The 22,596-nt window shown below is 35.7% G+C and overlaps 1 protein-coding gene and 1 long non-coding RNA gene across 4 annotated transcripts; one reads left to right on the top strand and one right to left on the bottom strand.

Annotated features, from left to right (window-relative positions):
• The first annotated feature begins 27 nt into the window (after positions 1-27).
• Positions 28-21,821, top strand: LOC121325918 (protein transport protein Sec31A-like). 3 transcript variants are annotated; one of them, XM_041268994.1, is made up of 27 exons: positions 28-159; positions 1,221-1,309; positions 1,465-1,588; positions 2,126-2,321; positions 2,622-2,717; positions 3,396-3,536; positions 3,906-4,048; positions 4,204-4,303; positions 4,484-4,645; positions 6,215-6,367; positions 6,695-6,925; positions 7,222-7,296; positions 7,517-7,609; positions 7,765-7,885; positions 8,278-8,456; positions 8,552-8,678; positions 9,051-9,196; positions 9,549-9,722; positions 9,959-10,123; positions 10,579-10,729; positions 11,429-11,806; positions 13,737-13,775; positions 15,499-15,557; positions 18,414-18,560; positions 18,820-18,939; positions 20,895-20,966; positions 21,280-21,821. In XM_041268994.1, the coding sequence occupies exons 2-27, from the start codon at positions 1,231-1,233 to the stop codon at positions 21,457-21,459; spliced, it is 3,651 nt and encodes a 1,216-aa protein (XP_041124928.1). In that variant the 5' UTR covers positions 28-159; positions 1,221-1,230; the 3' UTR covers positions 21,460-21,821. The 3 variants fall into 3 exon arrangements, with proteins under 3 accessions (XP_041124928.1, XP_041124927.1, XP_041124929.1); XM_041268993.1 differs by having other exon boundaries at positions 29-159; positions 10,561-10,729; XM_041268995.1 differs by lacking the exon at positions 13,737-13,775 and having other exon boundaries at positions 29-159; positions 10,561-10,729.
• Positions 3,398-6,762, bottom strand: LOC121325920. Its single transcript, XR_005951386.1, has 3 exons — positions 6,674-6,762; positions 3,780-4,031; positions 3,398-3,488 (listed from the first exon to the last, which is right to left on the bottom strand). It is a non-coding gene; the product is annotated as an uncharacterized LOC121325920 (long non-coding RNA).
• Positions 21,822-22,596: the final 775 nt, after the last annotated feature.

Here is a 22,596-nt window from a genome sequence, read left to right as displayed (position 1 = left end):
TTACTCTGATTCTGCTGAAATGGTTTTTGAGGGTGTTTTTGCCACGTCGGCCGCCGTAGCGCTGAAAGACTACACATCCCATCCCAAACAGGGATAATATTAACATTTGTATGTATAAAATAATCAGAATTTGAGATACACAGTACACCGAATACAACGGTACGTATTTTATTACTGGCAGAAACTTTGTTGAGTATAAAGTGAGTTATAGTGAATTGAGAAACGAACATTCAAATGATTGAAACGTGTAACAGAGAAAACAAGTGGCTGGTCCTGTGGTACTTGCACTTTTTAATATACATATTGTGAGAAATGTGTATTAATGGAATTGTTTACGATAATAATAGTAATTCTCCATGCAAGTATTCTGCAAAACAAATATTAATAATTCACTTAATTCACTGCAACAATGTGTTAAAATCAGTTGTTTCGGGCCTTTAATAACACATTTTAGTTCATGCAGTCTTAATAAATTATTAGTACGTTGATTATTAAGTAAAGACACTTTCTTAAAAGAAGTTTAAGTAGTGGAAACTGACAAAACACTCTTTAGAAGATAAGAACGTGTATGTGAATAAGTGTGTATAAAAATGCCTAGACATTTGTGTCTAATATATATATATATATATATATATATATATATATATATATATATATATATATATATATAGTAGAATATCTTATCTAATTAGTATGTTTAACTAACAGAATTCAGAGGCACGACAAAGGTTCCAGCTGTTTCAGCTGGAAACGGATGACCTTGTCTAACACACATACGCCACACTAGTCATGGCGATTTCTGATGCCATAATACTGCGTATAGCTGAAGTACTGTATGGAGTCGTAATAGGCTATACTTTTATTTAAATACTGTGTACATGCTAATAGTGACGTGACACGTGCTAGGTATTCCAGTAAATATAAGTAGTTAATTAACAAACGAGATTAGATGTTGATAAATGTCACACTCGAACCAAACTGTATGAGAGAGGTATAGTCACACGTATTTTAGTTGTTGGAATTCTTAATGTTTGTCAATTTTCATTTGTCAACACATAAAATCAGAAGTGAGGGATGTGTCTCATATTTCATTTGGTGTTAAATCAGCAGAATACTGTGAATCTTATGTTGTACTTTTTGCATTTCCCAGGTCAATGCTACGTCCTAATATAACAAAGCTAAGATTTTTTATTTATTTTTCTAACATTATTTATTTTCAGCACACCCACAATGAAGCTAAAAGAAATTCAGAGAACAGCCAATCAGGCATGGAGCCCTGCATCCCAGCATCCTACCTACTTAGCAACAGGTATTAAAAATAAATAAAGAATTAAATAAATAAGCAAGAAAACTCAGTTTGACACAGTGTTTAGTTAACCAAGGTTGACTGCAGTGTGTATATGGATATGGATTTAAGTGTTTTTTTTTTTTTTTTTTTTTATTTATATCACATTCTTCTTCAAGGTACATCTGCCCAACAGCTAGATGCATCTTTTAGTACAAGTGCGGCCCTGGAGATTTTTGAACTGGATTTCTCAGATCCTTCACTAGACATGAAGTTAAGCGGTTCCCTTTCAACCACAAACAGGTCAGTAGTTGTTTTTAGAGCTAACACTTCTTGTATTTGGATACCAGGTAAGGCACTGAAAAGGAAGGAGGATGCAAAATATTAAAATTGAAGTTACTTTATGCCACAATCTCACAATGTATATTTCATTTTTCAGTGTGTTGCAGCAACATTAAAAATACAGAACAATTTTTTTCTCATTGTGGGGGGCCATATATATATATATATATATATATATAGTAATATATATATATATATATATATAGATATATATATAATAAATATATATATTAATATATATATATATATATATATATATATATTATCAGTGACTACAGTGTAGTACATAACAAATGTACCATTTTCATTGAAAAGTAGTCAATGTGGTATTTTTAATTTGTGCACTGGATCCAGACAGCTTAAAAGCCAATCAAATTAGTACTATGTATGTGTGCTTTTAATAAAGGTAGATTGTAAAATTAAGTTAATACATTTTTTTTTTTTTTTTTTTTTTGCTTTTTGTTTTTAATATGTGTGATTTGTATTTCTCCCCTATAGGTTTCACAGCCTGATCTGGGTGAATTTCGGCGCAGTCACAGCAGGATCCTCAGGGATGCTTGTGGGTGGGGGTGACAATGGAGCTGTCACTCTGTACAATCCAACACAAATACTGGCTTCAGAAAAAGAGGCCATCGTAGGACAAAGTGAGAAGCATACAGGCCCTGTCCGGGCCCTTGACTTCAACCCCTTTAAGGTGTGACTACAGCTGAGATCTTTGCCTAGTTTATCTAATGTCTAATACCCCCCACCACTTTAAAAACACACACACACAAATGTTGTATCTCACTTCTGTCAGAAAACTGTAGCCTTTCTTACCAAAATCAAAAAATGTGTTTTTTCATAAGCCTGTTTTTATAAAACCTTATTTGGTCGAATAAACTGCTTTTAATGAGCTGACAGTGCAATGCCATAAGAGAAAACAGAATACTAACTTATAACATTGTTAAAATGATTGTAGAACTTGTCATTTTAATATGTTTTTACCTTTTTTAAGAGTAACCTTTTGGCCTCTGGAGCCAATGATTCAGAGATCTATATCTGGGACTTGAATAACTTTTGTAATCCAATGACACCAGGGGCAAAGTCACAAGTAAGTACTTTTTTTTTTTTTTTCCCCAGTCACTGTTAGTGTATAGTGCTAGTTCCAAATCAGTCGGATAATTTATAATGCAAGCAGATATTTTGATGTCTGAGAATAATAATTACACCATGTAAACGTATTGTGGTAGTATGCAAATATTATGAAAATGGGGGAAAAAAAAAACTTATTTCAGAGCTTGGTGAATCTTTTGTGAGACTGATTAAACATGTAAACAGTAAAGGAAACACCAGTCGTCCAATGGGGTCCAAACCAAACCACATTATCATGTTAAGTAAAGACATATAGGCAGATTTTTCTAGGGTTTAAATGTATGGCATACAAAACAGTCATGTGTGTCTGCTTACACAGAGAGGCACTGGCACAATTCAGCAGGAGTGTGGATCTGCCTGAACAGTTTTTGCCATTAGATTCTGTGTTAAATTTGCCAGTAAAGGGTAAAATCACATAATTTCAGGAATATTATATATATATATATATATATATATATATATATATATATATATATATATATATATATATATATATATATATATATATATATATAGACACAATGTAGTTTTTTAAAAAAATACACAAAAAATGTTCTATTTGCCTGGTCTTCAAGTGTGACAAGATAGTAAATCCAACATATGATATTTGCAAGGGTTATTTTATCTCCTTTTGTAGCCTCTTGAAGATGTCAGTGTTGTTGCCTGGAATAGGCAGGTGCAGCACATCCTTGCTTCGGCTCACCCCAGTGGTAAGGCAGTTGTGTGGGACCTGAGAAAAAATGAACCCATCATTAAAATCAGTGATCACAGCAACAGAGTAAGTTCAAATGATAAATGGATTAGAATCCATGCCAATTTATATTGATTTAAGTTTTGTGGAGGTGATGGTGCTATTGTTTTGACATTATTTGTGGGCACCAGAATCTGCCAACAAAAGTTTAAGTTTTCTTTTCTGGATTTTACGTAATCGGTGCCATGTGGTGACAACATGCACACAACTCTGTGTTTGAGGTTTGCAAATGGGCTCTGGAAATAGTTACATATTTCAAATGAAACACACCATGCCACAGTGTGGCGCTACTTTGCCTTGAAACATGTCATGAGGTGGTAGAAAGTGAAGATTGTTTGTTGTATTTAAGTGGTGGTGTTTCCAGTTTGTTTGAGTTTTATCCATGCTTGTCTGCAGATGCATTGCTCTGGGATGTTGTGGCACCCTGAAGTGGCCACTCAGCTGGTGCTGGCATCAGAAGATGATCGCCTTCCAGTAGTCCAGATATGGGACCTGCGGTTTGCCTCTTCTCCTCTAAAATTGCTGGAGAACCACACAAGGTAAAGAGCAAATAGTTAATCCATTGACATCATTAACAATGACACACATTGCAAAAAGGCTAACAACGCTTATAACAAATGCTTAACCTCAATCTTTAACACTGATCAGCAGGGAAAAGTAAAATGTATGAAAGTCTAATTTTGTATCTTTTCAGAGGGATTCTGTCTATTTCCTGGAGCCAGGCTGACCCAGAGCTGCTGCTCAGTAGTGCTAAAGACAACAGGATTTTGTGCTGGAATCCAGGAACAGGAGAGGTGGGTCAGTTGATACTTGAAAACCTATTTTACTAGCAATTAAATTTCCATGTGAATGTTTTATCATTCATTTTTTGTAAGAATATGTAACATATTTTCTGAAGTTGAGTCCTATTATTTAGTGCCAATTGCTTTTTTTGATTGAAGTTCTATTCTTGACTATCATGTCATTTATTTCAGGTGATTTATGAGTTGCCAACAAGCAGCCAGTGGTGCTTCGATGTCCAGTGGTGTCCCAGGAATCCTGCCATTCTCTCTGCTGCCTCATTTGATGGTCGGATAAGCATTTACTCAGTAATGGGAGGAAGCCTAGATGCTCAAGGACAAGGCCATGTTGATAAGGTACACTTCACATCATTGTTTTTTGTTGTATTTTTCAATGAAAAGAAAAAAACTTTGAGTCAATGATATACCTCCATCCTGGGACAAAAATAAGTGCATTGGTTTCCCTTTTACGGATTTGAGCTAGTGATAAACCATTGATGGAAATAAGAATCCTATTGTAAAGCAGTTTCACCCATCCCAGGTTTTAATATGTGCTTGATTAGCCACAGTGTATAGGTAACAAGCTCTGGTGTATCTCTCTTCTTAAACTTTTTATTAAAACCAGGAATGGATCAAACTGCTAGTCTTATTTCCATCCCTGTAAACTTTTGCACAAGATATTTTTGTCAGTACCTATTACCTGCGAGCAGTTCCAGTTTTGACAAATGAGAGTGGTGACTAAAATGACAGAAGTATGTGAAGTATTAAGTATATTTATCCCTTCCGGTCAATTTATTCAGTGCTTGTCAGGCCCGTCAGGTCCAATTTATTTTAAACACAGTGTTTAAAATATGTTTTTTTCAGAATAAAACAGGTTTAAAAGGGACTGCATAGCCAAAGGACACTCAGTACTACATCTCCAGCCCTTGTTCACTGTATTTTTCACATACCTGTTCATAGTTGTGCGTACTGATAAATCCTCTCCTGATCACTCATTATCACCAAACTCTTCAATAATGTGATCCAAGTCATCATTTTATTACTGTAACATCTCAGATAGGCCCCCCCTTTTTTTCGGTCTCTCTCTGCCATTGAAAGGTTTTCTTGTCTTTTTCCGGAGAAAAAAAAACGAATAGAGACCTGTGCTTGACTACTTTTTGAGGATGTCGGACAGGGTCCAACATCGGACTGGAAAGGGAAAATTGTTATGTCAGACCAGGACATAGGACCACAAAGGGTTAAGTAACCTCTACAACAGTATATGTTTTTGTGACTGTTTACATTATTTGGATTTCCATGACCTTCCCTGATCCTTTTGAGTATAGTTTGATTTGCAAATTGTTTGACTAAAGTGTCTCAGATTTCATGATAGTACTGCTTTTATTCTTCTTTTTCTCTGTTCGTTATCAACAGAGACACAAAGCAGGGCTATTGGTCAAACTTCAACTAAAAATAAGAATACCAACACAGTATAAAACATTTTTAAATTCGTGTTTTCACAGAATTAAAAATCTCTCTTTGTGGTGAATAGGAGATTAATTTCTAGTAGTGTGATCTGTTCATTTGGCAAAAAATAAAAAATAAATAAATAATAATTCTTCCATGGGACAGCTTTGGATAAAAGAATGAACAAGACCCATAAACATCTGTCTGCTATGGAGTTTAAAATAATGCTTCTATGTTAATTAGAAAAGGGGTTGTATCCCCTTTTGTCATTTTTGTTCTTCCCAGTAATTAATCTCTGAAAGCTTAAAGAATGAGTTACAGCTCTTAAACTGATATGGTGTCTGAAGTATTTTAATTAAACTTGTGTAGCCAATGCTCATGCAATTTCCTTGTGGAGTATGATATGAAAAAATCATATTCCATTGTCCATTTGATAGTTGATTGCACACATTATTATACTGTTTTAATTAACGTGTGCAGATGTCTTCCTCGTTTGATGCCATGGACCCTTTTGGAACTGGGCAGTCCCTCCCTCCTCTACAGGTTCCTCAGAAGGTGGCCAAGACAAAAGTCATTCTTCCTCTTAAAAAGCCTCCTAAATGGATCAGGAGGCCTGTGGGGGCATCATTTGCAGTAAGTAGTCAAATAATATATGGCATGTTTTTACTGTAGAATTTTGAGTTCATTCCATTTAATTAAAGAAAGTGCAAGCAAAATAATTTAAAATAATTAAGGAAATATGCACAGTGAATGGGCAATAATACTTGCTAACATCAATACTTTGTCTATGTAAATTCTTCAGTTGTATTGCACAAAATAGAGAGATATTTTGGAGCAAATCACATTCAGAATGCAGAATGAATCTTCACACAACTAACTGGATTGTTAACATGCAGAAAAGTCGATTGTTTACATTAATCTGGCCACTTAAGAACTTACCCTGATCCTGTTCCTATTCAGTTTGGTGGGAAGCTGATAACCTTTGAAAATGCCAAGCCAGCACAACAGCAAGTGCCACAGCCCAATCCACGTCACGTGTTCATCAGCCAGGTTATCACAGAAACTGAGTTCCTCCAACGCTCCAGCGAGCTCCAGTCAGCACTGCACACTGGAAGTTTCTCCAGCTTCTGCGAAGCCAAGATTCAGAAGGCAGCAACAGACTCTGAAAAGAACATCTGGAGCTTCTTAAAGGTAAAAATGTATTGTCATACATATATGCTATATTCCTAAGTGAAAAAAAGTACGTAGTTTTATGAAACAGGAACTGTAAAGTGAGTTGCCCAAGACGGCATGGTCAGGGTGAATCAGCTGAGCTTTGAGGTCATGTTGTCAGGATCATTTTCTTACCATTAGGGTTCACTGTTTCCCCAGCATAGAATGAATTTAGTGACTGCCATAGATCAGAAAGATGCCTACAGTTATGAGTGCTGGATGTCAGTAATGTTTAGTTGAAGGCTACATTTTGTTCTGGTTCATTTTACTTGTAGGTTAACTTTGAAGATGATGCTCGTAGCAAATTCTTACGACTCCTGGGCTACAGTAAAGAAGAACTGGAGAAAAAGGTAAATCATGTGAAATGTATTAATGTCACTTATTCCCTTCAGACCCTGGGGTCACCACTGTGGCCGTGTCAGTCATGGGTTTTCAATCATAGGTTTGCTGATACAGAAAAAAACAGGACTGAAGATATATATGGTAACCTGGCATTTGAATGCAATATCCTTTTCTAAATGTTATTAAACAAAGCAGCTTATCTCCAATTAAATGTCTTTTCCATCCTAGATTGCCTCTTTCTTAGGAAAAAGTCTACAGCCTAACAGTAATGGGGTTGATGCTAATGATCTTGCAGAAAAAATACAACTTTTATCTGCTCAGGTATGTATTTTTGGCTCATCTTAAACTACTGCGATTCATGTCAATGTATTGTAAGTTTTGCACTGGTTTAGAGAAAAAAATGCCATATGACTAAGTGCATCAATAGTCTTGTGGCGGTCTACATGACCACTAACACTTCAGTTATCCATGCACAGAGATCAGACGAATCCAGTGCCGCAGGAGATACTTCATCATCCCCCACATCCTCAACACAGTCTGACTTTTTCAGCAATCTTCCCAATGACAAGCCCAAATTTCAGATTTCTACAACCACAGGTAAGTTTGTTTGTATCTACTGGTGTTTTAAAAATATTCTTGTTTCTTGTTAGAGGTGCTAGCAACCAGAGCTGATCTAGATTGAACCAATACCATGTTTTGTCTCCAAATCAATGTGATACATATTTATTATGGTGCTATAAACCCCACTCATTTGCAAATCACTTACGTAGTTTATTTGCATGTACTGATTGGCCAAGCGAGTACAGAATGACCTTAAGTGGCTAGGGTCAAGAGCCCCCGGCATGTTGTCCGCGTGGAAATAGTTGTGTCTTGTTAAAGGTGTGGCACATTTGTTTCTTGTCACAATACTGGCTGAATCCCGGTTGCTGCTGGAGGTGTGTTTTTTTAATTTAATTTTGTATTTATTTTTTCTTTCTTTCATTTATCAGATACCGATGGTCTGATCAGCCAAGCACTCCTAGTAGGTAATTTTGAAGGGGCCGTCGAGCTCTGTCTTAACGATGCCCGCTTTGCTGATGCTGTTATCCTGGCTATTAGTGGTGGAGAGGAGCTGTTGAAGGAAACCCAGCAGAGATATCTAGCAAAGCAGAAAACCGACATTTCAGTGGTAAATAAAACAGCTTTGAGTCACTAGATCTGTAAATGTGTATTGTATTTGTTTAGAATAAAAGACTGACTAGTGTACATTATGTGGATCTCCAGCTTGTGTCCTCCATAGTTAACCGTAACTGGACAGATATTGTTCAGTCATGTGATTTAGAAAACTGGAAGGAAGCCTTAGCTGCCCTCCTGACTTATGCACGTCCTGAGGAATTCTCGGAGCTGTGTGGTAAGAGAGCTGTTTGGGTTATTATTATTATTATTATTATTATTATTATTATTATTGTTATTGTTATTATTATTATTATTTTATTTGATTGGGACACATGGAAGTGTACTTGGCCAAGTTGGTCCATTGGTGAACTGGATCTGTGAGCACGCCCAGTCTTTAGCTTTGCTCAAGCAGACTTAACGTGTGCCATGAACAAGATTCAATCAAGGCTTTTCTCTGCATAACTGCCCAAGTGTTTCTCAATGTTTTATAGGTGGCATGATCAAAGACCCACAGTATTCAGATGTATGTTAGGGAACAGCTGATAATGAGATCCCTGAAAGGTTCAATGCCAATTGTCTGTTTTGTGTATATTTCTTATTTCCTTAGGTATTCTGGGGTCTCGTCTGGAGCGTGAAAGAGAAGAGAGGATGTGTCTTCGGGCCTGTCTGTGTTATATCTGCTCCGGGAACACTGAGAAACTGGTAGACTGCTGGGTACTGAAAAATGATACCTCATCACCTTTGGCTTTAGAGGTAATCCCACAAAGAACATTGTTAAGATCAGTCTTAAAAAGGGTCCCCTGAAAGATGAGGGTTGGTTTCATGTTCCTTTTTGTTGGGCTGACATGATGCAACTGACTTTTTTTGTGCTGTCCATTTTGTAAATTAGTATGCCACAGATTTTGTAGGTTGGGTTCGCCATTGAGTAATAAGTATTCAACAATAACTTGGAGACCTTGGATTCAGTTACTTTGTGGTTTAGTTCTCTTTTTGGTAAAATTATATGTGTTTTCCTTTTTTAAAAAAAAAAAAAAGTTAGACAGGAGCAAATGCTTTAAAATATGTGGAAACTCTGTGGAAAGTACATTTCTTTTGTTTCTTGCAGGATCTGGTAGAGACGGTAATGGTTTTACGCAAATCGATTGAACAGCTTCGTGGTGGTGATATGGTAACTCAGAGTGCTGTCCTGGCAGAGAAACTGACTCAGTATGCCAATCTGTTAGCAGCTCAAGGGAGTCTTGCTGCAGCCATGAGTTATCTGCCTGCAAGCAGCAGTCAGGTAGGTGAGATTAGGAACCTGTTTGAAAAATAGAAGTCAGTTGATATACGAGGAGCAGCAGGGCACAAATAAATTATCAACACCAGTATATACCACGCACTTTTTGTGTAAATGGGCACATCAAATTGATAAAAGTGGCTGCCCATGAATGTCTCCCTTTTGGCAGCGTTATTGTAGATGTCTTTGTTAAACCTTGTAGGTCCTTATTTTCTTTATTGTTTTTTTTCCTTTCTCAGGCTTTAATCATGCAGTTGCGGGACAGACTGTTTCATGCTCAGGGAGAGGCTGTTGCAGGTCAACAACCTCCTCCCTTCCCTTACAACAGAGTCCAGGTGGGGGGAGGCGCTCGCCCTGTTTCTACAGCGCAAGCCCAGCAATCGGGCCACAGAACCCAGCAGCAGGTATGAGGAGGGCTGTGTAATACTTAGTGTGAGACTAAAAGCCACCAGAAGGTGGCTGTATTGCACATTAGGAGAAACTAGTGCAATATTTCACCTCTGTAATATCCATTCTCAGTCTTGTGGCGACAAGCATAAAAGGAAAGCATTATAATTTATTGCCAGTGTGGTTAGCAGTGATTGTTTATTTTTTTAATAAAACATGTCTCCTAATCTTAGGAATAGATGGACATGTAATGTAGTTAAATTGGGTTGGAGCTTTTTTGTTTTGTTATGTACACTGTTTGTGTAGTAGACTAGTGTGGGAATGTGTAGATGCTGTAGCCCAATTTTAGATTTGTATTTTTATTTTATATATTTTATTTTACACAGGTTGATAATCCTTATTATTATTATTTTTTTATTTTCAAAAACTCTCTCTTTTGTATGGCCCATACCAGCCTGCATTTCATCCTCAGATGCAACCTTCAGGGCAGCCTCCAGTTTTCACTCCACAGCCGATGTCAGCAGACTCAGTGCCACACTCTGGTATGCCAGCTATTTCCCATGGACCTCCAGCCAGCATGTTCTCCAGACCACAGTACCCTCGACACCCTGCCACTGCTTCAGGTAACCATCTCTTTAAAACTGTACACTTATGTTTGGTAACATATCTGTGGGTCTTGTAAGAAAGGAAAATCTATGTGCTGCTTTTGTCTTTAAAATAACTTAGCTTGTGATTTTATATTAACCTGTTGAGTAAATGTGATATGTGGTTAACAGACTTATTGCAAATTGACTCGATAAAACTCTCTGCGCACACCTATTTTGAGTTCCAGTGGTCTCTCAGTTTAATATAGAAATTGTGTGTTGCAGGTCTTTCTAGGACAGTTTGGTTGTTTGTGTATAATAGACAGAATAACAGCAGAGTTAGAACTTGGCTTTAGAGATTGTCACAGCATTTTGAGAAAGAGCTAACCCTATTTTATTTTACTTAGGGTGTGACTTCTTTTAATGAAAAGATTTTTCTGCTAACCCTTGTAGCTTTCTCCATGTTTTGGGCTTCTGCAGGATAAAAACTTCATTCTGTAGCCCTACATTTTTTTTAGTAGTGAGATGTACAGACATTTTATACAAATATTGTTATTATTATTATTATTATTGGCATCCTTTTTAAAATGCCCATACATTATATATATATATATATATATATATATATATATATATATATATATATATATATATATAGCTCAAACAGTTTGGTTGTTTGTGTGCACAGGTACAGCCACATGCTTAATTTTATGAATGGCTGCCAAATCTCTTTTCCAGCATTCTCTCAACCTTTCAGCCAGCTAGGAGGGCCTCCAAGTGGACAAGCAGCTTTTCCTACCCATCCTTATCTATTGGGACCTGAGCCGCATGCAGCACAGCCCAGTGGCCTACAGTCAATGCCTGGCCCCACTGTGTCAGGGCCTACCTTTAGGCCTGCCTCTGTTCCCTTTTACCAGCCCTCTGGTCCTCTCCCGCCATCCTCCCAGGCGGCTGGTCTTCCACCAATGTTCTCAGGCGGTGCTCGCACTGCGACCTCCATGCCAGCCTCACAGCCTCCCACAACCTATCCACTGGGACCAGGATACCCACAGGGTGGCCCAGGAGCTCCTGCTGCCAAGACCTTCGCTGCTGCTTCTCTTCCTCCCCCTCCCACAGGTACTGCAGAACCACCTGTATGATTGAGAAGAGATTTGAGGTGTTTTAATCTATGTGTTCTATAAAGCAGATGGGCTTAAATGATTAATGGGGTCGCAGTATCCTTTAGTCATGCACATTTGTTTCCAGTATTTCAGAAATCTGTAATAAGTTAATGTGCACTACCCTTCAAAAAGTACAGGGTAAACTTATTTTTGTACCAGCCTGGCCAAACATTGTTGGTCTGCCTTTTGCTTGAAACTGCTTGCATTCTTTTGGACGTTTCCTGTGTTCTTCTGGACACACACGGTTTGCACAGTGTAGTATACAGTGTGTTTGTTTAGGGCTTCTGAATTTCTGTTTTCACCAGTAAAAACTGATAAAACACTTTAGATACAAAAAAAAAAATCAGATCAATGTATATCCAATGAACAAAAACTGAAAATGGTTACTCAATTAAAGTTGACATGACCTCTTTCCCCGTGAAAAAAAATTAATTAAAATGATAATTTCCCAGTGCAGTTGGGCAATGACCCACCTTCCTGACTTGTACCTCGCATTGATTCGTTCTGAGTACTTAAAACCCACCCCAACTACTGAGTGGCAGCAAATTCCTACATTTCTATTGGAGGATTATAATATGCTTGCAGGATTTAAAATTAGATTAAAGAAACTAAAGAATGTTCTCTCTTGCGAGATTTAAAGCTATATTCCAGTTTGATAGGGAGGATTTACACGCCTGTGGAATTTAAAACAGAATAGCAAATTGTGGCGAAATGTAAAAAAAAAACAAAAAAATAAAGCCTAAACACATAAAACCCCAAGAAGAATATTCCCATGACCATAAGGATGTTGTTGTGGAAGACAGCAAAGAAACAAGTACAATTGAAGTGTGCAAGTACTGTCGAGTTACAATACATATTGTGACAGAAAAAAAAAAAAAGTCCTCGAAAAAAATAATACAGTATATAAAAAGTGAAAGACCCGAAAATAAAACTATTTACTTATATAATCAAATAGCAAAAACTAAGCAATGAAATTAATAAAAACAGAAAGACAGAAACCCTAAGAGCTAATTAGGATCCAGCTAATTACACCACAAAATGTTGTGCTTGGTTGAAGCTTCCCTGTCCATATTAGCAATAAAACACAGCTATTTGTTTTCTTTTAGAAATATGTGGTGTTGTTTGAACACTTTGTCTCTGTTAAGTTCCAGAGAGACACTGGCAGATAAGTTAGTGGGGTCTGTGCCTATTTCCTATTGGATTTATATCCATCCCGTTTCGCTTGACAAAGCCACCTGTTGGCAACATTAAACAGTTGTTTCATAAATAAAAAAATAAAATAAAAAAACACTTTGAGATCCTGCATGGGAGAACAGCCTGTTACAGTTCTAATTTCAATATATTCATTACCTTGATACACCTTTTTTTTACTGCCCTGATTGTATTAAATTAACTTTTTCCAAGTAAATTGTGATTTTAAGGTTTTTAGTATTTTACAGAAAGTTAAATTTATTTGGGACCTGTTAAGTCAAGTGCTGTCAAATTTGTATAGTAATAGAAAAATATAGTAAGGAAAAATTTAACTTAACAGTAAACATATAGTTTGTTCACTGTTGTTACTCATAGGATGGCATAACTGAAGAACATATTGGTGCATACCCTTAAGTTGTGTTGAAGATTCTTTTTTATTAAGAGAATATTACCCAGGTTAGTGAAAAAACAATATGGCAATATATGTAATTTAAGAGTAAATAAAAAATATAAACCAGATGTGATTAGAACAAAATCACATATGGCTTACATTTATTCAATGCTAAAAAATAATAATAATAATAATAATAATATAATAATAATAATAATAATAAAGAAGAATAAGAAGCAGGTTTTCCTAAGTGAGTGGTATGTATATTTTAGCTGTTGTTCAGATCCCCCTGTTTGATTTTCAGGATACTTTCCGTGGCTGGAGAACCGTTGTGATGATGAAGGTGACAGAATAACAGCAGAGCTAGGACTTGGCTTTAAAGATTGCCACAGCATTTTGAGGAAGATCTAAGCCTGTTTTGTTTTACATAGGGCTTGACTTCTTTCAATGAAAATAAGTATTTTTCTGCTAACATTCTTAGCTTTCTCCACGGTTTGGGCAAAATGCTTCTGCAGGATAAAGACTTCATGATATATTTTTTTGCAAATACTATTATTATTGGCATCCATTTTCAAATACCCATACATTATATATAGCCCATGTGCTCATACATGAAAATGATTAGGAGTTGTAATGGAGTTCAGAACCCAGCCATTATAAGAGCTAAATTTAAATAAAAATTATACCACTAAAGCATATATGCAAAGGCTAACTTTGATATAGTATGTGATTTTGGTGGAGTCATGGCAATGAGAAATGTTTTTGGCATTGCATATTTTGTTAAATAAATGTGTTTCATCATTTGAAAAGATGCCAAATCAAGTTATTATTTATTTATTTATTTATTTATTTGTCAGGTGTCTTTGTTCCTTTAAGGGTGCTATTCATTTTAAAGCACTTTTTTAATAACTTAAGCTGGGAAATACTTAATTATGCAAGATTATTATTTCCTACCACTTTCTAACAAACAAAATCCTAAATATTTCAAAAGTTTCTTGAAGTCTGCCAATGTGGAGAAAACTTTCTTTTTTTATATAATTATTAACTTGTATTTAACTAACACTTAAAATGCACATGCCTAACATAACCTTTGCAGGATGTAACGGTTAAAAATGCAGGTTCTTATCTTAGAATTTTGTTAAATTATTTAATAATGTAGAAATGTTTCTAAAATTTCAGCAAGTGAAAATATTGTTTTCAAGCAGCAACCACTGAATACTTCTCTTTAGGCAGTGTAGTGTACCTATGCAAAAACATGTCAGGTGCATTTTCTGTAGTTTTTGAGAAACATTTCAGAGTATTACTTTATGAAGATGTGTCCCATTTTGACAATGCAGGCAATGGGATTTCTGCATACAAATGTTCTTGTATTGGGCAACAAAAGGCAACCTTTTACATTAATACCAGGATGTGTTGCAATAATTTTCTTTTCATCAAGGACTTTGATTTTGGCAGTTGGTTTATCAGCAGCTAGATTGCTTTCGAAATGGTGCTGTAATGCTTTGTACTTTGTTTTGTAATTCACATAAATGCAGCTGTTCTCATTGAGTAACTATTGCATTGTTTAATAGTACTTGGAATTGAAAGTAAGCTATATAATCACAGCTATAGATATAAAATAAATTGTACATAGTAAATTTACATGATGTAAGATACATGATGTAAACCATTGTAGATACATGACGTTAGTTTATTTATTCATTAAAAACCCAAAGTTTAAAGTTTAGATATTTTTATTTGTAAACCATTTTTTAATGTTATCTCTTGCTTGATTTTCCTAATCTTGCACAATTAGAGAAGCTATGAGGCTTAATAATTTTGCACGTCCAAAAAAAAAAAAAAAAAAAAATATATATATATATATATATATATATATATATATATATATATATATATATATATATATATATATATATATATATAGCTAACTGGATGGAAAAATAGGCTGAGAAATACACACATATGTGGCTTGGGCTGTCTTGGGCTTATACTGTGGTAGAGTTGCTGAACTAATTAGTTCCTTACATGTAGATATTTTTTAGTGATTCTTTGTCATTCATTTCCAGGCTCTCAAGAAGGATGGAATGATCCTCCAAACGTGCGAGGAGGGCCAAGGAAGAAAAAGGTAACAACACTAATAACTAATTTTATTTTGTTTTGTTTTTGCTGACCATCAATTTATTTCAGTGACCATACTTTTAATTTGGATTTGTTAAATCAAAAGCAAAAAACAAAACAAACAAAAAAAAGTGTTGCTTGAAATGTTTTCGAAAAACCTCTGTTCAAAAATGAAGCGATGCAGGCGTGTTACACCATCCAAAAACAACCGTATGTAGTAAAAGTACAAATAAAAACTTAAAGAAAAAAAGCACTTAAAACAAAACTGAATGTGTGATAGAATTCTACCCACCACTTTGCCAGCTTATCTGTCCAGTCTGATTTCACGCTGCAGTTAACCCGACCCCCTATTGATGTAGTGTGTCCAGAAGGGTTAAGCCACAAATCCTATTAGTCAGGGATTCTTGGAACCATTCAGTGTAATTTTCGAGTTTTTGGGCACTTGCATCATCACTTCAGTGAATCGGTGTCATTTACATTTAATATCATCTTTGTCATGAGACCAAAATGATGGATTTAGTGCTTCTGATCCAATTCAATTATGAAAGTGCTATATTTCTATATTCTCTGTTTTTATTTCGATTTAGTCCCAGTTAAAAGGCAGCACAGGTTCATATTTTGTGTCCCAGTAGGACTGCTGCCCAAATTTCAATTCAGCTATACATTAATGGCAGCAAAGTAGTTGTTTGTGTTAACATGTAGCCTTATAGTATGTAGGAAGGAGTCAGAAGGAGTCTGCCAGGACCTAAAAGGATTATGTGATGCCTTATGTGCTGCACCACTTTTTTGACTTATTCTCCTGCACAAGTTGCTACTGGTTTCGGCCAGCTTTATTCTCTCACCCCTCTTTTGTCCATATAATCAGGAGGAAGGCCAGCCTTGTGGTTGGAATTAGAGGTCAAGACACAGAGTTGGGCAAATCCTGTTTTCAATACTCAGCTCAACTGTTGATTCGATGTTTGATGTAGGCTTGGCTTCTTGCACTACAGTTGCACTAATCTGTTTAATACTGGGAACAAGCAGAACCCCACAGAAACACAGCAAGACATCTTACTACTAGATACGGAGATTGCAGTAGGTTTTAGAGTTAAGTTATAAGCAGTAGCATAGCCTAGTGTTTGACACATTAGTGAGGATGCCACTCAGGAGCTTTCTTTAATATCCTCCACAGGGGATGAAATCCCCAGTGCCTGGGTTATAGTGGAGGCAGTTGTAAGTATGAATGTTACCTGTTTCTGGAAAACGGCTTATCCAATAGTGATGAAACGTGGTACTAACATTGCTGATTGATTAGATTCTGGGGATTTATGAGTGTCCGTGTATTTGTCCATCTTTATGTCACACCTATTGTAGTATGCATCTATAAAACTGTTTATTTTGTTCTGAAGTGTGGGTGTATATATAGAGGTGTTTTACGTGTATCTTTAGAACACGAGAAGTTAATTTGCTTATGGTAAATCATCTTAGTAAACTTTACAATGATACTAACCTAATTTGTTTACCTAATGATGTCTTGGACTTAAACAACTTTTTATTAAACTACTCATTGTCATTTCTTCCTCTTATAATATTCTGTACATAATGTTATACTCAACTTTTCTGCCAGCTTTTACTTTTTGGTATTTGGTAGCTAAATGGTTTTCATGGAAATGATTGATGTATTTGTTACTGTGCAGGATTTTCTTACCAGTACTAGTTTTAGACAAACCTTTACTTGTGTATTTGTTTGTTAAAATAAATCTTGATGAAACCCAGTTGTAGATGGTTAGGGTGGGGGTATTTAGCTATGCTAAATACATGCTTTTAGGATTCTCTGACATCCAGTATCTGCACACTGAATATTAAGCCCATTGTCCCTGGAAAGAACCTGGAGATCAAAACTTTAAAACCGCTCTTAAGGTTCTTAGCTAAGAATGGAATTAGCAGCAGATCCTGCTTACTAGAACTGGATTAGTTCATCATTAAAACCATTTTCTTTCATCTTCCCTACCCTAACGGAATTGGTCTTGACTAAATGGGTTAATGGAGTACAGTGATGTGTTTAGCAGCCACATCATGTGCACCAAGGCTGAGGTCCAGAGCCAATTTGTGTGTATTTTTGGCTAGTTATTACCTTTTTTTCATTTTTGTTCTTTTTATCTGTGAAGTACTTTGTTTTAATGCAAAAGTATGACCTTTTTTTCTTTTATATATATATATATATATTATATATATCCCGTATATTATATATATATATATATATATATATATATATATATATATGCTATAAATTTGGGTTGATAACTTAGTCAGTAAAGTCAGAAGTGTAACATGTGTATCATGTGATTTAAATCTAGACAGTAAATTTTTCGAAAAATTAATTGACCTGTTGACCTCAATAATTTAGTATGGTAGTAGCCTATTTTATCTTGCTTGCAATTAGTGAATACTGTGTAATATGCTTGCTTAGCTGAATATATATATACACACACACACACACACACACACACACACACAACATAAATTTTAAAATGTCTTTTTTTACATATAATTTCTGAATGAGTAACAAAGTGGATAGGTGATGTGGTGTGTAGCACATGTGTTTACAGTGTCTGAGTTGGTTACATATTGGACAGACATGAAGACTCTTGCCACACATGGGGCATGTTTTGAAGCATTTGGGTTTTTTTTAAATGTAATTTACGCTAGCATGCTCATTCATCACCTTTTTATTTCCAGGATTCATTTGTGCCAACTAATGCAAACTTACTTCACTTGTGACCCTGCTCAGATGGAAGCTAAATATTTACCCTTCAGGATTAAAAAGTTACCCCTCATGTATCATGTTTTGTTGTTTTTTTTTTTTGTTTGTTTTTTTGCACAGCTTCATGAGAACTACACCCTACCAGCCCCCATCACATCGCCTGTCATGAACTTCCCTATGGAACACAAAGCACTCCAACCTCAGGCCTCTCTATCTCAGGACACTATTCAGGCATCACCAGGGGCACCTAAAGAAGCCAATATCCAGGTCAGGTGACAAAGTTATGTTTTAACTGTTATAGATAAAAACATAATAGTCCTGGTCCAGACAGACTGTTTGTGTTTTATGGTGCTTGTCTATTAAATAAAATAATTAGTTTGACCATCTTGGGTCAAGCCGTGCCACTGTGGTGTCTTGAGGATTTCCATAGATGCTGGATGTTGGCAGCATAAAAATAGGACAGCAATGATTTTTATAAAGTGTTGTTAAGGCTGAATTGTTTTATTCCTTTTATGTACTTGATTAGACTCTTCATCAACTACCAGCAGAGAAGATTGAAAAGAAGGATATTCCACAAGAGCATCTAATGTTAAAGACAACCTTTGATGGACTGCTAAAGCGCTGCTTCCTAGCTGCTGGTGACCCGGTATGTCAATCCCAACAGAACTAAGCAAGTGTGACAAAGAGATGCAGATTTCAGTTGTACAACAGAAAATGTAAATGACCACAATTCAGTTATCAAGAAGCCCTTCTTTTTGAAGTGGAAAAACATAAATCCAACAAAAGCAAAATAAATGAAGTGCTCAATTAAAAACGTACAAAAAAAACAAAAAACATTTCATCTGCAAACGTGGATAAGGTGTCAAATCTTTTACTTTTGTTTGAAACACCTTTGTCAGCATGGCTTTACCACAGACTATAAAATAATCAAACCCCCCCAGTGCAGGTTTGATTGTGTCACACTCAATGCATTTGCCTGATGGTCTAATTTTCTTATAATTTAACATTTTTCAGTGGGATACTCCCCCAGTAACAGGCATTTTTTGGCTGTATTTGGCTCTTTGCTTATAATTTATTTTTATTTTTTTTTATGTAAAGTATTTTTTACTATCTATTCTACATAGAGATACATATATAAAAATGTGTTATTCTGTGACCCGAAGGACCTTACAATACTTCCTGAAAGTTTTGTTGAAAAATATTGTTGTTTGGGCACTTTACAAGACATTGTTTCACCTGAGTGATTGCAATGACATAATACACATTTATTATCAGGGTCTTTATAATCAAGAATGGACACTACTCTTGATTTATTTTCTCAAAATAAATATTTATAACTAAAATAAGTTATTCATTCCATTATTAATAGTAATAAGGAAAACAAATGTACCTGATATCGTATTTATATATATAAAAACACATGCGATAGAATAAATGTTCTAATACAACTGTCAAATAAATTGGATTTACATCGTTTTTCCATGTCTTTGTTTGACAAGTTTCTCTGAAGCAGGCTGTGATGTCTTTTCTCTCCGCGCTGCTAAAACATTCTCCGCCCTTTAGAAACTAAACACCCCTCTCAGTGATGTCTCACGAAAAAAAATATCAGGAAGTGAACTTCAGTCCCTCCCCTATATAGTGATATGTGTTTCAAGCCTGTACTGCAAAGTGTGGTGGCCCTGTAAGTCATCAAAACAAAGTGTTTTTTTTGTTTTTTTTATATCGTGTTTACATGATCACGGTCCTAGAAGTCCCAGGGTTAATCAGGGTGGAGATGAACATGGAAGATACGAAGTGTGGACACTTTAACAACAAGTAGAACAAAAACAGAGGGCTCTGTTTCAGAACAGCAGGGAGCTGTGTGGAGCCTCCTTAGTGTCATTATTTGTAGATTGTCAAAAATCAACCTTTTTGCTACTGGTGATCTCAGAAGTCCTTGGTAAGGGGGCAAGGGATTAAGCTCTCATTGTTTCAGTGAAGCTTTGTAGTTACATATGAAGGGTTTCTTTTGTTACTTAACTAGGTACTAGTTCATTTAGATTTAAAATACATTAACTGGTTGTGCATTCCCTGTGTGTTAGTGTAAAAAACACCATAATAAAGAAATTCTGTCCAGTTGGGAGGAGAGAAAAGCTTGCCTACTGAGGTGGAACGGACTGAAGGCATTAACCAAAACAGAAGTGACTTTGCCTCTTACAGGTTTTACCTCAGAATTTATGATCAAATGTTCTGGATGACTTTTGTCACTTCCTTTTTTAGTTTTCATCGTAAACAGTTTTAGTAGCTATACAACATTATAGATACTAAAGGAAAGAGGACCATCGTTCCCCTGCCCTTTCACTTGCGTCAGTAGCTTTGCTTGAGTCCTGTATCCATGGTTGTACAGTACTTCCCAAATGTCTTTGAGCTGCAGGCTTCTTTTTATCAGTCCTTTTTGTAGTATTCAAGTTATTGTTTGTAAGAAGGGGTTAAAAAAAGAAAAAAAAAAAAAAAAAAAAAACACTGCCTGCTCCTGAAATGGGTACTATCAGATCTGAGACATCCAGTGTTATGTTATTTTGAAATGAGGTACGTGTGTTTAAAATAATGACTATATTTTAGCAAACGAAGAGAAAACTTGATGATGCTTTGAAGAGGCTGGAATACCTCTACGACAAGCTGAGAGAGCAAGTGGTAAGAACAGTATCTGTTGTCTCTTGATACTCACCTTTTTGTCTTGTGGTTTTTAAAGAAAAAAAGTAGAGAATGTAATCGAAAGTTGATTTAAAATAAGGGCAGCACCTATTATTAAACATTTGAGTTTTGTCTTTTTCTAAAATGGTGAAGTCTACAGCAGAACCAGCTGCTCTTTTTTAATTGGATGATATGGCTCTCCTTGCTGAGACACAGTATCTGGATTTTATTTTTATTTTTTGTAATGCAGAATGGATTTATACATTTCAGTCGCACTTTCATCTCTGTCTATCCTTTCTCTTTCCCCCCATAGCTTACTCCTAACGTCCTCCGGGGACTGCATGAGATTGGACGCTGCATTGAGGGTCGAAACTACCAGCAAGCACTTGCAGTCCACACTCAAATTGTTAGCAGCAGCAATTTCAGTGACATTTCTGCATTCATGCCCATCCTTAAAGTAGTAATGACAATTGCTAATAAGCTCAGTATCTGAGGATAAAGAACTAAAATAAAACCATGCAAACAGTTGTGATGTCCTTGCAGTACAAAGCTTTATATATTTGACAGTGGTATGTGGTTACTTTAAAATTCATGCTGTTGAAGTTTTAATAGCTATTCTAGAAATGAATGTGAACTACTGTAGTTACAGCAAACATTCAGAAGTAAAATTATCAAAGTAAAAAAAGTGTTGGCTTCTAACTGGAGCACATTTCTTTACACATTAAATTTAAAAAATATATATATATATATATTCAAAATGGGTTACGTACTATTGAACTTCTATTTATGTTTAAAAAGTACTCCAGAGAAATTTTAAATCTGTAGCAAACCATTGTAAGGTGTATGGTTTAAAATGATCCACACAGCATTTAAATAAATGGCTTAATTAGGAGGCATTAGTTGGCATATACTATACTACACTTACATTCAAGCATCTTATGACTTGGCGTGCAAACTCACTGTTTTCTTTGCTGTGACTTAATACTAATTGAGTGCTGTACCCAGCTCTTGATAACAGCTTGTAAGTACGATGGAAAAAAACCTTTATTAGTTTCCTTTTATTTATTTTTTTTAAAACTGCATTCCTTTTCGGCATTAAACTGTGCCTTGTTTGCCTCAATTTGTTGTATGAATGTGCTGTTAATAAAATTAAAAGCATAGCAGTCTAAATTAAATCTCACCAGCAGAGTGTTGAACACAGTTGTTCTTTCAGTAGGTCCGGGTCTTTCTTCAGTAGCCACTATAGATAACAGCAAGGGTTATTATTCAGAGTATCACTTAACAATGAATGCCACTCAAACAGCTAGATATTGTCGTGAGGGTTTCGCCACATCACTGTGTGATACTGCTTTTTGGAAGTCCCAAGTATTCTTGTTTTTGCTTCCTGCATAACTTTTTTTCTGTTTCTGTTCTCTGCTGTCACAATCTGTTAAAAATACTGTTCAATATTGGATAAGTGGTAAATGCTGCATACAACGAGGAGACTAATATTAGTGACCCTAATTACTACAGCAGCACATTTATAATTCACTTGTTGCACGATAACTAGCACTTCTTAACAAAGTCCTGTGCCATATGTAAAGGTAAACATTATTCTCTGTATAATCAACATGATGTAGGCATCTTTTAT

This window comes from Polyodon spathula, chromosome 13 (genome assembly GCF_017654505.1).
Source record: "Polyodon spathula isolate WHYD16114869_AA chromosome 13, ASM1765450v1, whole genome shotgun sequence".
NCBI classification, from domain to species: domain Eukaryota; kingdom Metazoa; phylum Chordata; class Actinopteri; order Acipenseriformes; family Polyodontidae; genus Polyodon; species Polyodon spathula.
Note: the sequence above shows the minus strand (reverse complement) of the source record. Positions and strands in the feature narration are given on the sequence as shown.

What these genes read in the sequence shown, in the direction of transcription:
- LOC121325918 (XM_041268993.1), top strand. Translation starts at nt 1,231, where the DNA reads ATGAAGCTAAAAGAAATTCAGAGAACAGCCAATCAGGCATGGAGCCCT. An exon ending in TCCTACCTACTTAGCAACAG is followed by an intron (nt 1,310 to 1,464) that starts GTATTAAAAATA and finishes TTCTTCTTCAAG; the next exon opens with GTACATCTGCCCAACAGCTA. An exon ending in AAGAAGAACTGGAGAAAAAG is followed by an intron (nt 7,297 to 7,516) that starts GTAAATCATGTG and finishes TTTCCATCCTAG; the next exon opens with ATTGCCTCTTTCTTAGGAAA.